Source organism: Pholcus phalangioides, unplaced genomic scaffold (assembly GCF_987345545.1).
Source record: "Pholcus phalangioides strain wild (caught in Gottingen) unplaced genomic scaffold, Ppha-v1.0 ptg000002l_1, whole genome shotgun sequence".
NCBI lineage: Eukaryota > Metazoa > Arthropoda > Arachnida > Araneae > Pholcidae > Pholcus > Pholcus phalangioides.
Window position 1 is genome coordinate 15,874,266 of NW_028301595.1, and position 18,092 is coordinate 15,892,357.

At 35.3% G+C, this 18,092-nt stretch overlaps 1 protein-coding gene across 6 annotated transcripts in view; it reads left to right on the top strand.

Annotated features, from left to right (window-relative positions):
• LOC149089472 (uncharacterized) overlaps nucleotides 1–17,821 on the top strand; it is a 58,144-nt gene extending 40,323 nt beyond the window's left edge. For all 6 annotated transcript variants that reach the window (XM_089238846.1, XM_089238837.1, XM_089238853.1 and 3 more), the window contains 7 exons: nucleotides 1,420–1,545; nucleotides 5,118–5,213; nucleotides 7,654–7,716; nucleotides 9,696–9,831; nucleotides 10,773–10,935; nucleotides 11,543–11,677; nucleotides 15,905–17,821. In XM_089238846.1, the coding sequence (XP_089094972.1) occupies nucleotides 1,420–1,545; nucleotides 5,118–5,213; nucleotides 7,654–7,716; nucleotides 9,696–9,831; nucleotides 10,773–10,935; nucleotides 11,543–11,677; nucleotides 15,905–16,009 (824 nt within the window). In that variant the 3' untranslated portion in view covers nucleotides 16,010–17,821. The remainder of the gene's footprint in view (nucleotides 1–1,419; nucleotides 1,546–5,117; nucleotides 5,214–7,653; nucleotides 7,717–9,695; nucleotides 9,832–10,772; nucleotides 10,936–11,542; nucleotides 11,678–15,904) is intronic.
• Nucleotides 17,822–18,092: the final 271 nt, after the last annotated feature.

Genomic DNA, 18,092 nt, shown 5'->3' on the forward strand with positions numbered 1-18,092 from the left:
AGATAACATGTTGACCAAGCATCATCTTGCGGACAGACCACTCTGCTGTAAACGGCGTCGAATGGTACGCGCAGACGCTGGATGATGCGGTACAGACTGAATGTGCTGTGCTATGGTTCGTGATGTGGCTGAGCGATCCGTCACTGCCATACGCACAATACGCCTGTCATCACGTGAAGTGGTGCACTGAGGTGGATGCGATCGAACACGTCGGTCCGTCGTACCCTCCTGCATCCAACGATCACATATCCGCATTACAGTTGTTTGGTTTCGTCCAACACGACTACCGATTTCCCTGAAAGATAATCCACAATCTCGGTAGGCCACTATCCTTCCTCTGTTGAACTCGGATACTTGATCAAAAGATGATCGCTGTTTTCTACGAGGCATAATTGATCGTTTTTTTGAAAAAACCACAAGAAAAACACGATTGCCGTACTTCAAATCGTCGAAATCTCCAAGACTTAAATAGCGCTTTGAAGTGGCGCCACAGGCGCGCGTGATGTGCGTCTGCGCTGAAATTCTAATAATTTGCATATCTCACCTCCGCTAATGCATGTTGTAAATTTCATATTATTTGCATGCTTCCTTCAGGGTGTTGCATTTACGGTGGCCAGCAGTGTATTTTCGACAATATATGTGTATTTTTTCTTGGAAAATACACAATTTGCATTGAGCATAACATAAAAGCTGAAGGGAAAACTATGGAATGATTTGATATTCTTCAATGCAAGATGATTTTTGACCTTCCAAAATTTCTTCAATGCTTATATATGCATACCATCTGCTGTACTCTTTTCGTGTCAGATAGGCATTTAAAAAGTTTTTACCCCATACATGTAATGTTGATTGCTGTTATTTAAATTATCTAGATGGAATCACTGATACTTAGAATAATACCCTTATTGTGCTTGACATTAGAGTATATCTATCAATCAAAATATTAAATTGTAGGACTAATATGTCCTTTAATTTGGCAGTGCTGATTGTATATGATGGTTAAGAAACACTTAAAACTTATTCTTAGTGTAAAAGTAAGAATAAGTTTGACTATGGTGTGTGTGTGTGTGCATGTAAGGTATATATGCTAGCATTTATAATGTTATGTTTTTCTAATTGAAACTGTACAAAGCAATGTTTTGGGTATGAAATTCTGCTGGCTTTGATTGAAATAAATAATAATACAGTAAAACCCCTCTTGACAGACACTCCTCAGATGTAGTCACCCCTCTTTTATGAATTAATTTTTTTGTCCCAACAGTGTCTGTAAAAGATAGGTTTTACTGTAATACTTTTTAAAACGCTGAATTTATATAACCTGACCCAACATCATTAACATCATTATTTTGCTTGAAACTTTGCATTTTCTGAAACTGATCAAGAAAAAATATATATATTTTGCTGCTTGTAATTTTTAAGGTCAATTTGATGAGGTTCAAAATAATGCAGAGAAACTTAGAGATGATTACATGTCTGCACAGGAGCAGCTTTTATTGGCAAGGCAACAGCTGAAGGAAAAAACCGAACAGTTAATGAACTTCGGAGGTGAGTTTTCAGCTACAGTGTGACACATAATTATATAACATTTTTAAATTTTAGTGAAATCACAAGGAGGAGCAAAGTGAAAAATATCGAAAATTTCAAGTCGTTTTATGATGTCAAAAAATAACTTTCTACCAAATATTGAAAATTGAAAAAAATATATTTTTATTTATTTACTGCATGTAAAACAATGTTCAAAATGTAAACTTGAAATGCATTACAGCAGGGGTTCTCAGAGCCAAAACATTTGTCAGGGGCAGTTCGGAGCGGCTGCACTGACAAAGGTTCTCAAAAAGGTTTTTTGTTAAACTGCTCCGGGGAGCCATGAATAAGTGTTGATTAGGGAAAGGGGTGCCACAGGTGGGAAAAGTTTCAGAAATCCTGCATTACATGATATAAAGGCTACAGCAATTCCACCAGACTTACACCATTACTACTACTTGACCAAACATGTATCTTGTACACATTCCCATGCGGAATTTTGAAGGTATCAGTTCTTGCTGGAACATGTTGCATGTATGTATGTATTTGTGTGATCCCAATATATTTATAGTGTCTGAGTTAGGCTTGTTTCGTGTTCTTGCTGGTGCTGTCATCTGGCTTCCACATTTTGAACTGAAGATGGTAAATGCTTGAATTTTTTCCATGTCATGTAAGTATAGTGTTGAAGGTCTACCTGCTCTCTGCAGAAAGACTTTTTCAAATGGGAGAAAATAGAAAAGAAAAAATGTAAAAAGCAATGTTCAAAATGTAAACTTGAAGTACATTGCATGATATAAAGGCCAGCCTTATACTGTGAAAATATATCATCGAACTTACTATGTTCACACATTTGATCTTTTTATTGTATTTTTAACATGGTTCGTATAGTCCTTGAAAACCTTGAAAAGTCCTTGAAAAAAAAAAGTTCATTTTCAAGGCCTTGAAAAAATTTTTTTTTAAGAATTCTGTGTGAGTCCTTAAAAAATTTGTGTTTTCCGAAATAGTTTTCGCACACTTTTTTTTTTACTCCGTAAGTGACGCCCATAAAAAAGTGCAAAGCACAGGGAAAAAGCCTTAGCAGCCAATAATCCTGGATAATTGGATTTAAAGCAGGTTTTTCCCCATTATTCTTAAGCCGGGTTTTCGTAGAAGCAGGTTTTCTGTGCCGCGTGCAAAGTGAATCGCCCCGCGTGACACGCCGTTCACTTACCAGTAATAAGAAAACAAGCTCGGCTGTTTTCCTAGAGAGCGCAACAGGCCTCACTGCAGTATTTTACGTCGGGCGTGATTGGCCGACTGCTTCTGGAGGAGTCAAATGCGTTGTGTGCCACTCGTTTTACCGATCTTCTCTTCATTTTTGTTTTCTTTCGCTTCCCTTCATCGAGCTCTGTGCTTCCCTTCAAACCGGAGCATGCAGATGACAGAGTAGCTGATGCCAGGGCCGTGAGCTGATGCGCCACGGTAGGAATACACAAACGCGTAGTGTGATTATGTAACACATTTCTGTCGACGCGAAATGATCCAGCTCGGTTCATGCGGCGCCAAAAAGTTATGTTGGAATGTTTTTCCCCTTTTTATTCTCTGCACGTGGAACCGCTCGGCCCGAGCGGGTTGTTATTTGTCTGCCGTTTTATTTATTTTTTTTTTCATGATCGTAAATGATCTTGTTTTTTTTCCTTGCAACTTTTATGGAATAAAAACTAGAGTTCAAAATGAACTTCCGATCATTGTTTTTGTTCTTCAGCTCAGTCGGCATGCTCTGGCCCCCAACAACCCACTTCTAGGAAAACCTGGCTTTATGGTAGCATGTATCCTGTGGTCGTATGTAGACGTATTTCGAGTCATTAAATTTTTGTACTAGGTATTTTTTCTGGAGGACTTGAGAAATAAATATCTTAGAAAAGTTTCATAATTTTTGCCGAAATAATTTCAGCCTTTCGGTCCGTAAGTGAGCGAAACTTCCTCTGATTACTGTCAACCATATACAGAGATAGACTTGGAAGTCTGGGGGGGGCACAGTCATTATTTCTGAGGGGCACGATGATGTCAATTCATATATACATATATACATTAGATCAGTCAACTTCACCTTTCACGCTGCCCCCCCCCCCACCGTATCTCCGCCCATGCTGTCAACAAAATATTTATTTAGGAGTGATGTGAAGCGCTTGTACAAGATTCTTTAAAGAAAGAAATCAAAAGATGAGTAGCAAGTGTGTGTACTTTTAATTACTTGTGGCTGAAAAATCCCTTCTATTAAGATTGGTTGCTGAGTGTGCCAGGCAAAAATGCTGCCAAATGCAAGCTGTGCTTCAATGGGTGAATCGGCGCTGAAATCCATTGAGCTTATTATATTACTGGAGGGAGTATGATGCAGGGCCATAACTAGGATTTTTGTAATGTCTTGCAGCCCCCACCAATTCGGAATGCAATAATTTTATAACGGTGTTGACCTAAAAATTGCCACCCGGAGCAGTTTCTCCCCCGCACCCTCTAGTACCGGCGCTGGTATGACGTCAGTGGTCTACATCATTCCTTTGAAAATCACGTGATGCGTTGAATGTCGGCGCATCTGTTATTTTCTAATGGCATCCATAGTTGTTTAAAGGAGTTTAAAACAATTAATGAAAGAAAAAACTACAGAATTAATGAAAGATAATTCCAACATTAATGAGAGATAATTCCAACGTTAATGAGATAATTCCAAAATTAATGAGAGACAATTAATGAGAGACAATTTCAGCATTGATAAAAGAGATAATTCCAAAATTAATAAAGCAATAATTCCAGAATTAATGAAATAATTTTAGAATCAATAAAAGAATTCAGCATTAATGAAAAAAAGAATTTCAGCATTAGCGAAAGAAACAAATCCAGAATTGATAAAAGTAATTATTCCTTGAGTAAGAAAGAAATAAAATTAATGAAAGAAATAATTTAATCTTTTTCTATCTTTAGAAGAGTTCTCTTTTTTAGTCTTTAAAAGAAAATTAATTGTAATATTTAGAGACTAAACTACGTTTCAATGAAGAAATTGACAGGGACGAACTGTTATTTAATGTGTCATATGTTTCATATGATATATATGTGTATGTGGCCTCCTTTATTCATTACGGATGATGTGAAATAAAGTAGGTAGAAATGTAATCTCTGAAAGTTTTAATCAAAATTAAATATGTGCCTATTCATGTGAAAAATATGCGTTTGTAAAAAAAGAATGAAATCCTTGAATTTTTAAGTTTTACCTTGAAAAGTGCTTGAATAGTCCTTGAATTTTTTTTCTTTGGAAGAGTACGAACCATGTTTAATGAAATAGCAATGAAAAATAATTATTGTGTGAACGTAATTTTTACAGTTTACAGCTTCATTTAGCCCCAAAATTCTGTAAGGTCTGTATTGTATAAGGTTTTGGTTATCTGAGGGAGGTCCAATCCCTATTAGCTGGGATAATACTGTATTTATGCCCTACTTCAGCGTTTTTTAAATCTTTAATGCTAGCAAGTTTAAAATTAAATGTAATTTATTATTATGTCTTCACTTAAAATTTTTCTTTAATATGGAATTAGCCTTGTGTTTTCCCTGTCATTTTATAGGTACTGACGGTTCTGACCTAGAAGAAAAGGACAGGGATGAAACTGAAGTCCAATCAATTGTAGGGGGTGGGAATTCTGTGATTGAAAATCTAAAAGGTATTTATAATTTTTTGAATATTTCATTAGGATTAATGGTTAAAACCATTCATCTCGGAAACGAGCAATACCATTACTATTAATTTGCATGTGCACCTCATAAATCTGACGTTTTCTAATGAATCTTGTATGTCCGAAAGTCACGTCAGTGTAAAAGCCCGAACACTGGTATATCCTAGGTTTTACCAGAGCAAACTGGTAAAAGCCAGAAATGGAAACGACTTTAAGCATCATTGTTAATTAATAATTAAAATTTTTTGGCACATGGGCTTTTATTATTCAGAGAATATATAATAAACTACTAATTTTTATTGATAAATGTTCATCATTGAGTAGCTATAATTTAGTGATGATTAATAACAGATTCGTAAAAATGAGTGCTAGTTCAATCACTAGTTGAACAAAATAGGCTTTCACTGATTGCAGGGGTGGGAACTCTGCGCCAATTGCGCCAAAATTAACATCTTGTGCCATCCTGCTCCAATAGTGTATTTTTGTATTTTTCTGCACCAAATAGCGAATTTTGCTCCAGTATGTGCGGAATTTCGGAAAGGACGTCAAACATTTTTTGTTCCTGCTTGCCGCGAAACGATTTTTTCCGAAAAGAACGTGTTTTATTCCACTGTACTTCAACTATCGCCTTATTTAAACTATCGGCCCATCATCAGGCTTTCTATCGCGAAACCCCAATAATATCCGTGATCGTGCGACTGAAGATGGTTTGCAATAATGCGAGTCAGTTTCCGTTTTCGAAAAAAAAAGTCGCCACTGGAAGCAGCAAAAATTATTGTAGAGTCGATCGTCATTGCTTCAAATCCCGATGTTTCGTGAAAAAAATTTCATTCCGGGAGTGAAAAGAGCATGTCCGCCAAATTACAATTGCTAATTTAGAAACTTTGCTGAATAACGACCATTAAATCGTCAATGTTGCAGAATAACGAGCATTAGATCGCCAATCTTGCCTAATAACGAGTGTCAGATCACCAATCTCGCCAAACAATGAGTGCTGAATCGCCAACCATCATATTGATTCTTCCGAAATTCTCTCCCATTTTGCAACAATTTCTTTCTGAGTATAAAAAAATTGAAAACTTCATATAGAAAATTTATAATATCTATATAAAGACTAGAAAATTTTTAGCCCATTTGAAAGGCGGCTGTTCCAGACAGCAAATAGTGCCCTCAGTAAGCAAAAATCATCTTAAATAGACTGGTGCGAAAAGTTTTATGACAGCCGCTTTTTCAACAAGGTGTCAAAAGCTTGAAACACCAAAAACAAAAAACAAGCAGATGAAAAGATGTTTGTTAACAAAAGACAGTGCCATTGTTTTATTTTGAAAAGGGGTGAGGGGTAAGTTGTAAGTTGAGGTAACAAAAATATTAATTTCGCTACTCCAATTTATAAATATGTGCTCCGAATCTTATATTTTGCTGCTTCAAAAACTGCTCCGAATCCTATATTTTCTGCTCCAAAACTGCTCCAAATCTTCAATTTGCTGCTCCAAAACTGCTCCAAATCTTCAATTTGCTGCTCCAAAACTGCTCAGAATCCTGAATTTTGCTGCTCCAAAGCTGCTTCAAAATGGACTTTGTCGCTTCCCACCCCTGTGATTGGTTTAGCAAAAGCCTGGAATAAGAAGGTTCACCAGCATTTTTTGGGCGCATATGAGCTTGTTTTGGTGAACTTTGTTTTACCAGTAAAACATACGATTTACCAGTCTTCAGACTTGACCTGTTTTGGATTTACTTGTCTTCTACCATAACATACATATATGTACATTGTAGTCATAAAATAACTTTGCTGACATATAGGCCAGTATCAAAAATTGGGCAAATGAAATTTGAGGTATAGATGTTTCAACATGCATTTGACAATGAAAGAAAAAACAAAACCGCAGCTCTTGCAATGACGACTACAGCAAAAATATTTCAAAAATCAAATAACGCATCCACTTTTATGGATTGCAAATTGATCGAAGCAGTGAAAAAACTTTGAATAGCATAAAAGTGGTCCCTGTAGTGTGATAAATGCTGGCACTAGATGCGGAGAAAGAAACGTGGAGAAAACCAATGCAGATCACATTATTGCCACAGGAAGTCCTGCGCCAACAGGCTAGCTCACCAATCCTTTGGCGAGATCTTTCTTTGTTTGCATCCTGCGTTGACATTTGGGATATGCCGTTCCAGTCTCACAATGAGTTTTTACTGTGCCATACATTTTGCAATGCATATAAAAGTATTTTATTTGAATTTTTCAAAATTTTGTTGCTATAACCGTGAGAACTAGGTTTTTGATTCTCTTTGTATTATATTCACAAATATTTCATTTTATTTATTTGAGCTTTCGATTCAATCAAATTCCTCTTGAAATCAAAACAAAAACAAAGATTAAATTTTTGCTGCATGACTTTTCATTTCAAAAGCTTTCTTTTTATTCTAGACCAATTGACGCAAGCCCAACAGCAGTTGAAGGAGAGTCGAAATGAATCGCAGCAGTGGAAAGGTATTGCTTTATAAACAGATTGCACAATATCTATTTCCTTAACCATTAGTATTGGAAGTACTGATTACTGTACATACTGATTTATGTTTTGAGCAAAAAAAATTATTGAATGTTATTTTTACCAACACTTCCCCCATCCCTTGCCCATGGCAGGGAGTGTACTAATTCTGTCCTGCAAATTAAGTTCCACTTGGCTCACGAAACAAAACCATCTTTGCAGCATTGGAAGAGAGAAGGGGCAGTCCTAGTAATGCACTGCAGGGCTATATAATTAGGGCTGTCTCATAATGCTTTGGAGTCTAGCAGCTGATGTCCACCCTGAAAGAATCTGTTAATTGCCAATGACTACCATGATATTTCAAGGCCACGCTTTAGTTACGGTTTTAGTTCTCTCTATAAAGTCATATTCATTTTTAAAAAATTTCATGCACTTAAATGCTAAACCAACAACAAAAAAATTATGAACACCTTCTCAGATGGAAAATCTGTCAACATTTGCATTTGGAAATAAAGACTTACCTAGCTGTTTGGCCGCAATCTTCTTATCATATCTAACATTTCAGCCACAGCTGTGGTAGGCATCTGTAGAGGTTAACGTACTACTGAAAAGGAAAGGGTCCAAAGGTGTCGTCCTCAAAAAATTATGAAAAAATTAAAGTACATTTTCACCTCACCCAGATAACACAAAAATATTCTTTGAAAAAAAGGGCTTGGCGATATTTATAAAATTTTCTTTTCATTCTCTAGCTCCTTTTTGCTTTCTGTTGAATACTAAGCGAGGAGAAGAAAAAAAACGGAAGAGAGAGGGGTAGAAAATAACAATAAAAGAAAGCAATGGGAGACAAAATATAGATTTAAACTTGAAACCACATAAAATAAAGATCAAATTAAAAAAATGTAATGCTAATCACTTTTTAATAGATTTGTCTACTGTATAAGTGAATTGCAAAAATATGGTACAAATATAAAATTTGCACCAGCTGTATTTGGCAAATTTCTGATGCAAGCAATTTGGTTTGGTACAGATGAATGCTGGTTGTGCACAATGGTCTGTAATTTCAAGATGTTATTTCTTTGTGTATGAAATTTCGTCAAGTATCGCGATGTCAGAAAACTTTCGTACAAAATTTATCCAAATTCTGGACCCGTATTTATCGAGTGGTTGAATAAGAGCAGTTGTTTTCTGTGGAATATTCAGCAGTTGAATTGTTTTATTTTGAGGTGTGGCACTGTCTATAAGTCCTTTTTTTTAAAGATGACCATGAATCTACAAGAAGAAGTGTTTCATTTGGTGTACTTTTGAAGTATATTTCTTTTAACTATGTTTTGAGCTCTTGTCTACCCATTTTTCCTGATTTGGAAACTACATAACATGCATTACACAAAACAACTTTACATTAGGTTCACAACATGGACACGCACATTCCAACATGTCCCAATTCGTTAGAAGTTCCGCAGAGGAATATGGATGAGGTGCATGTGTGGTTTAGTAGTAGTATTCACTACTATCCCTACCTCTAGCTATGAGGGTAATCCCAGTCTGGTTCTCAATCCTCTCACATTCTGAAATTTTGCAGGTGAAACATTAGGTATAATTAGAAGACCATGGTCAAAACAGCTTGATAAGTCCTTGTTTTCAATTAGATGCCTGCTGTGAAAACCTATGCAAAACATTTGAATTTTTTTTTTTTTTTACTTGGAAGTTATCTCCGAGAGGAACAACTAAAGAGTTAACTACTAGAAAAACCACAAGATTTTGGACATTATATAAAATTTGAGTTGATTCATTATATTGAGATGGACCATTAAGACTAAGACCAAAAAAATATTTTTTTGTTCTTATTGTGTTATAACTATGTTTATATATCAGAGCTTTCCTAAGCTCTGTGTAAACTCACATTATTTTGAATTTGCTGACTTGTTAGAATTTTAAATGTAAATTTTTGCATTCATTTAAAAAAATTTTTACACAAAACCAGGGAAGCTGGAAGTTTTGCAGGAAGAAGTTCAAAAAAAGAAGACTGACAACAAGATTGTATCAGAATTGCAGAATCTAAGGGAGGAATGTTCCAGGCATCACACGAGGATAAAAGTTTTGGAAGCAGAGATTCGAAAGTTTGTTATATTCATACACATTTAAATTTAAGATTTCATCATTAATTTTGAGTCGAGTTTGAAATTTAGGGATTTTTAAAAATTATAATTTTTTAACAGATATTCAACACTGTTTTAACTCTTTAATGCTCAGATATTTCTCCTCAAAGGGGACTCGTCCATGTTTTGACTTTCATTCTCCTCACCCTCTGGTGCAAATTAGACCAGTCTTTCCTATTCCCGTCTCTCATGAGAGCTTTCATCTTTTTCTCTATCATTCACAAAGGTCTCCAAAACATTCATACTCCTTATCTTGGCCATCTTTGTGTGTTAAAGGCTTAAAACTTTTCTTGAGGTTACACAGTCACTGTGCTTTCAAGTGATCATTGATGGGTCACTTCTGGCATTGAGATGAGCAGATTTTTCTACCAAATATTTAACAAGATGAGAAGAGTATGACAGGAAATATACCATAAACGTTTGCCTGTTTTTTTTCAATTATTCTTCAATCAAAATAATCATTCGAGCGTGGAAGCCCAGGTTGATAGGATACTCGCCTGAAGTACCAAAGCAGCATGTTCAGAGGTGTCGCCAGTTTGATGCCCGGTTTGTCAGAAACTTTTCTGACACTGATACAGCAGAATGGGTGACATGATCACAGAAAAAGATTGCTACCGCAGGGAGTCCCACATCGAGAGCACCAATTTCTTGAGTATAAAAAAAAAGGTTCCATTCAGAATCAGCAATAAATTGTAGGTCCCAGTCTAATTAGCCCTCCTGTTGCAGAAAATGACTGTGACAAGAATGATCAAATAATCATTCATAAATATTTCTTTTCGTTCTCCAATGGGAAATAATTGTTCAGCGGTACGATATTTACTTGCTCTAACTTACATATTCCCTTGTGACTTCCCTCCCTTCACAGCTTTTATTGTACACTTGTTTATTTTGTCCTCAATTAGGTACAGAAATGAGAACACCCGATTAGATGCTGACAACAAATCTTTACAAGATAATTGCTCAAAACTAGAAGCCGCTAAGATAGCACTTGAGAACCAGAGTGACGAGTATTGGAAAGAGCAGGTCTCGAATGCAAAACATCATACAGAGAGGGTTCAGGATCAAGTAAGCAGCTGGATATTACTATTTATTCTCCGTACTTTTGTTTGATATTGCTCGAAAAAAATAGTCTGTCATAGTGAGCAAATTGATAAGTAGAATAACCTTAATCACTGTGTTATAAAAAAAATAAATAGAACCAAATGAAACCTCATTGATTCTTAGATATTTAATATTTTTAAATGTGAATTTATCTTACATTTCGGTCTCAAACATCCTGATTCATAAAAATGAAAAATTTATTTTTTGTTCTCTGAGCTGCAGATAACTCAAATTGCAATTGCAGAATTCACAGATACAATGGACCTAATATATTTCTTGACACATTCAATGCATGTTAATGGTAATCATACTATATATTCACTAATATTTTTTCCAGGGAATTAGAATTTTATTCCCGAATGAAAAAAAAAATTGGGGTTACATCCAAATACAACATATGTTTTATGTATTTAATGCTATTTTTTGAGATTTGCTACAAATGAACGTCCAGTATATCGTGCAAAATTGTAAATGGGGGGTGGGGGGGATCTTGCATCTTAATCATAAAACAAAAAAGTTTTCACTTTGCTATATTTTGTTATTGTCATTAAATGGTGTCAATCATTTTCAGCTATCACAAGCGCTAAAAGAGATAGTCCTAATCAAGGAGCGATATGCTGAGTGCAATGAGGAGAAGGCTTTCCTGCAGAAGGAGAAAAATGCAATACAGGAGCAGTTGCAGCTCATTTCTGTGAGCTCCAGAGCGGTGAGTACTGGTTAGGGAAAAGAAACTTGGAATTGTGTCAGGAAATTTTTTTTATGAGAAGAGTCAGGGAAAATAGCCTATTTGTAATCTAAAACCCGTAAATTTCTGACGACAGACCTGGAAAATTGTCACAATTGCCATATTGTCAAAAGCAAAAACTAAAAAAAATTTTCTTACCTCAAAAAGGGAAATGTGAGAATGTAAATTTCAATCCAACAACATCATAAATATTGATAATCCATAAATCGCTCAGTGAAAAGTAAGAAGCATATAGATACTGCCGAGGAAAAACAAGGTTTTTGTAAATCTGTATGGAAGGGCACATTGTTGCGACCGTATCGTAACTATGCATCATAGAAAGAAGCCATCTGCCGAAATCTCAATGGTAATACTTTCGTAAGTTGACTTCAGTGAGCAATGCCAGATGGAGATGTGTATATTATGATTTCCAAGGGGTATTTTTAATTTGGAAATGATGAGTTATAAGAAAACTTTTCAATCTTCTAGAATGGGTGGATGAAAACCTGAATCTTCAGTATGCTGATTGGATTGAACAGTCAAAAATGACCCGTGTAAAGTGAAGTGTCGGCTTTGCAGCAAAACACTCAGTTTGAGTAAAATGACAAGCTTTCTCAGATCTGTACCAAGCATGTGAAGAGTTTTGTAAACAACCCCAGATTACCAAACTTTTCGGTTCTAGCACTAACATGAGTTTGCAGTTCAAGCCAACTGCAAAGAATTGTTTGATGCAGTGAAACTAACTACAGCTTTGATTAAGTATACCACAAAGAAAACAACAGGGAAAGCCGAAATCTCTTGTAGGCTTTGAAATTAGTGATGTCCCGCTCATTTTATATTGGATTCAAGGATGTTGGGAAAATTTTCACAAACTTGAAAATTTCTCCTTTACCTGTATTCCAGACAGCAGTATTGCAAAAAAGGGAAATCTGGCATTCCTTAATTGCATTTAATTTTTTCCTATCAGCATATTTGAAAAGCATAAATACATCTGTGAAAAATGTAACAATTATGTATGATCATGATATAATTAATTAATATTGAATTTCAATTAAAAATTTACCTGGATTTTTTTTAAAATTTGAATAGGAAAACCTGGAAAAGTCAGGGAAATGTTTTTACAAAAAAATGGACTCTAAAATTTTATTTTATATTATTCAGGGCTCCCACTCATCCTACTTTTTGGCAAAATGACCTACTTTTGTCCTACTTTCTCATTTTTATCCTACTTTTTCTATTTTTTTTTACCAAAACCTATCAACAAAAATTGTATAATTAATTTTAATTGAGGAAGAAATCATTGATATAATGTCAAATAATGCAAACGTAGTCGATTGCAATTAATTATTCTGCCAAACAGAAATTGTATCATTTTTAAGGTTATTTGCAGGGAATATGTGGACCATTTGGTTTATTAATTTTTTGCTTAGTTTGAGGGTTTAACAAGTAGAGTAGCGATTAAAAACTTTTGCCTATAGTTGAAAAAAATAATTTTGTACTTACTACATCATGATCTTAGACAGTAACATTCATCATTCAAAATTATGGTGTACATTTTCTGTATAGGTGAAACAACAGTTTGCATTTCAAAGCAGTTGTATACATAGGCCTATTCTAGGTTTGGTGATTCTGATGCTACCCAATAGCATTCAGTTGTCTTCTGTATTTTTAAGGCATGCAGAGGCATAAATAATACTTACAATGCTTAGCAGAGAGCAGGGAAATGAAAGTGCTTCATTTGTCAAAAATGATTACACTGGCATTGAGCGTTAAAATTTAAACATTCTTTTAAAAAAGGGATGGACAATGCAGTGAAACTATCTGGTCTACCTTGACTTATTTATATCAGATCTTGTAATTTACACATTTTGCACTGTGTTCTTGGAAGTGGTCTAGAAAAGCATAATTTTCTTAAAAACTTACTGGTCTTTATAATTTGCTGTGTGCGTTGTCGTAGAGAGTTGACAGACTGGACTGTGGAACACCAAAAAAAAAAAGAATTTAATATATATTGTGAGTGGAGAGACAAAAAACTATCTGCAGTTGCTAATACTCTATTTTGCTCAAAAATTGTTTTTGTTACCAAGTTGTTTCTGCCATTTTGCTTTGGCTCGAGTCAATCTTACAGGAGACTGAAATAGGGTGCTATGAAAAAAAAATTTAATTTTTCAGAAGAAAAAATTTTTTTCGGGTATTTTTTAATATTATACTATATGATTATGTTGTCTAAGGAGGTACCCTCCTCCCCCCTCCTTTTTCTGATTTTTTGAGTGGGAGTTCTGATTATATTTTTAGCTGATTAGCTCTTTACCTGTGGCATTTTTTTTCTCAGAAAAATGGGACATATGGTAAACAGGTATTGGGAAAACTAGAATAATGTTTTTTCATTCGCACATAATTGGTCGCAAAATGTTTGATCATTCCTCAACTTTTTTTCTCCCTTTAAACTACAATCTTCCTTTTTTTCAGCCTGTGATCATTAGAATGGAATTGTCTAATGTATATCATGAATTACGATACTTTTTAATGTACAATATGTTTTATAGTTACCTTGAGGAAGTCTCTCGGGGAAAGAAATTTTAATCTGATCACCTGAAAGAAACTAATCAAGAACTGAAGGAAAGCACTTTTTTTCCTTCATAGATTTGACTTCAGTATAAGAAGGCCATTGCAAAAGCAGCTCCACATGTACATGGATCATAGTGAATACTACAAATCAATTGCATCGACTGAAAAAGGAAAATACCTTTTTGAGCAGATGAAAGACATAAACTGCAATGAAATTAACTTGAAATGAAAAACACCATATAGCCTTTTTATGGCTAATATAACCCTTTCTTCAGTTCAGTGAAAAAAATAATTAGGAAATTGTCGGCATAATGATATACACCATCCACAGATACTTCAATGTTTCAATAACAGATGGGTGCACTTTTAACTATGATCGCAGCTGTCACTCTCCCAGGATGTTCACTAATTTTCTTTGACATGCTTTTTTGTGAAATAGCCGAGAGTAGTTTTGATGCAGATTTTGGCTGTTGTGATTGTTTGGCTCATAACAGATGTTCCAAAAGTGCTCAAGAGGATTTAGGTCGAGCCCCAGCCAAAGTAAAATTTTTAGTATTGTTCTGCGACAAGTCCTCAATTGACTGGAAATGTTCTGTGGTGAAAATTCCAATGATAGTATTTTCTAAACATTTTCAAACCATTTTCGAGATTGTTCTGCGCGTATGTCACAGTTTTGGGCATATTCTGCTTCGGGGTTGGGGCCTTAGCAAAGCAGTTCAGTTCATCAACACTCATTTCAAGAAACCAGCTATATATATGAAACAAGCAGTATGGGCTTGTGGCTGATGTTGAAACATAAATAGGCTCTATAGCCAAACTGTTGGCAGAGCATTTGTCCATAATGTTACAACATGATGCTCCAGTCAAAATGCCATGCACAGGGATCTAAGGGCCAAGTCAATATCAAGAGAAACAGCTGTACAGTCACTAACCAGATCCACTAAATTTGAGTGGTATCTAAACAGTCCATAGTGAGATGAAAATAATTCACTAGAGCAGGGGTTCTTAACCTTTTGTGTTCCACAGACATTTTGTGTCAGTAAGAATGAAGACACTCCCGAGTGGCAAAATGCTTGTCTACCACCGTGAATTTTTGTGTGACGGTCCTTGATTCAAACTGGAGGGAGGATATAGATAAGATATTTTCCCTAATGAACTTGAGGCAACCACCAATAGATAGCGCCTTCATTTCCAACCCATCTTATTAATGGCAGTAAATTGCAATATAGCGATGGGGCCAGAGTTGGTGTTTGGTGAAGTAGTAAGAATGAAGGTTAGGGATCCTCCTTCAGAGAATAATATTCAGCACATGATAATGTACGAAAACCAGAGCTGTACCGCAGCTTCTCGAGGCCCTGGGACAGACTTGAAAGGGTTATTATGCCAAATGAGGAAAAAAATATTTGTGTTGTCCCATTTCTGGCTCCAGGCTCGGGGCAGTGCCCCAGTTCACCCAGCCTATTAACAGGCCTGACAATAACAATGAGTTAATTTTTATCTTATTCTAGCTCATGGATCCTCCCCCACAAGTCTGTGGTTAAGTGCCGCTGCAATGAAATTACTTTTTATGCGTGTATGAAAGTCATACTATTTTGATATAATTTTGTTAATCAGTTTTTTTTCTGTTTTCCCTCTTTCTAGTCGTACGCCTGCTGCATCATTCCTGTCTTTGTGCTGGTTCTGGCAACGATGCTTGCCTTCTACCCTTCGCTGGCGAATCTCACTGCCACGTCTGACCAAACTTGACTGCAATTGATCAAAGCTTGGGGACCTAGATGCCTTAGCTGTGTCGATAAAAGAAAACATATTATATATATAAGACACAGCATCATTCATCATCCCCACTTTCTACAGAGCCTGGACACACTGATTATGAAGGTTTCATGCACTCAACTAGCAAAGTTGTGTGGCTCGCCGTAAACATGTCGCCCATGTTCCGAATGTGGAATCCCCCTTTTCAAAATGAAGTCTTCGTCATTGTAAAATGTTATGTAATATTTATCAATATAAATATGTATACTTAAAAACCTGAACTTCCCACTACCGATTCGAAAGTGTTCACAATTTAATTTTCCTTTGCCATTCCTTTTTACTGTTGTAATTAGTTTTTTTTAAAGGAAAAAAAAGAAAAATAATGTACAGTATATAACGATAACTTAATATTATTGTAGAGCGATGTATAAAAATGTATGGTACAAAGCTATAATGATTGTTTGTTTTTAGTCCGATAAATTTTATTTTACAGTTTTATGTAATAATCTGTTTTATATTTTTTAATTATTCCCGCTGAATATAGAATGTGTTTGTATTTTTTTTTTAAATAATGAAATTAAATCTGTCTAGGAGTGGCGCACCAGCAGAAATCTTTAATTTATTAGTTCTAACGATTGTATCTTTCAAAGAAGAGCTCTCAGACATTTTTTGGTCATAAATTCATAAAACGAGCCAACTGTAAGTTTTCATTTTAGTTGTATGTGACTATGATACTTGCAATCAGATAAGTTAAAGATTGTATCACGTTTCTGGTATTTATCACTGAATATTTACCCGAGAATCAGTAATTCGAGATCAATTGTGTTCAGAATGCCTCATATTCAGTTTTTCTTGTTTTGGAAGCTTACAGTGTAAACCATTTCGAAAGTGCAATTTTTTTCCACAAAACATCAATTATATCGAGTGGTAGAAGAGCGTAGACATTCAAACATAGTAAATAAATTCTGATCTAACGAGGAGCTGTGCTCCAATAAAAAATTCTATTCCAAGCATTTCCCGACATCTGCCATAAACATCTTTAGTAGAGGCAGGGCAGTCCTGAAACAATAAAAGCTGTCTTCATCAGTGGTTGTTTTTGGTTTTTTTTTTCGCCTTTGTTGCAGACAAAAAAAAATTTATGAAATGAGTGATTTTGCCTGTGGGGATCATGGCTTCTCCCTTAGCTCAGAATCGATTACATTGACAAATATTCATATATAATTGCATCAATATATTGCTCGCCTCAAGAGGGAAAAGAACATTTTATCGATTAATTAGAAGTAGTCATAGATGTATTTCAGAAAAATAAATAAGCGGAGAATATATATTTTTTTCTGCTGAATCATGTTACGAATGCTCATTTTGTAGATAGTTTTTCCCGCTCACCTCCCCCCCCTTCCCATCACCCTGGACTACCTACTTTGGCTCACAAAGCAAGAATCATTGTGTAAATAGTTGTCGAAAGAGAATTAAAAAAAACCACTATTTTCTAGACGCTCGTGTGTGTTTGTGTGAACAATTAAAAAGCACTGGATGTGGGGGTGTTTTTTTTTATTTAGTTTTTATTGATTTTTATTTTAAATCCGTCGGAATAGATTTCTTAATGCCATAATGTCGTTGAGTCTTTTTTCGTATTGTGAACAAAACAAGAAAATGTCTACCTTTTACTTTTTGTGTTCAAGAAAGATAAATTACAGAAAGGCTTCTACGAAACCTTTTTTTATAATTCACCATGTGGAATTTTTTTTCTTCAAGAATTCAGTATTGTAAACCTGTATGTATACAATAAAAAGAAATGAATGATGAGATATATTGCATGAGGTTTTTTTTATTCCATTATTTATCAGCTGTTGATGCATTCATCGTGGCTGTGTGGAAGCCATGACTATGTGTTCAGAGCCATTTAATAAGGTCAGTCTCGCGACGTACCGGAGCAACACCTTCAATAGCAGAAAGCCTCCGACTTCACTGAAGTCGTCCATTCCACCTGTAGCCATTGGATAAAGCAGGCAGACGTATGTTAAATCTTTACCCTTTTTTCTAGTATATCCGATGAGTCCTAGTAGAGCAGTGGTAA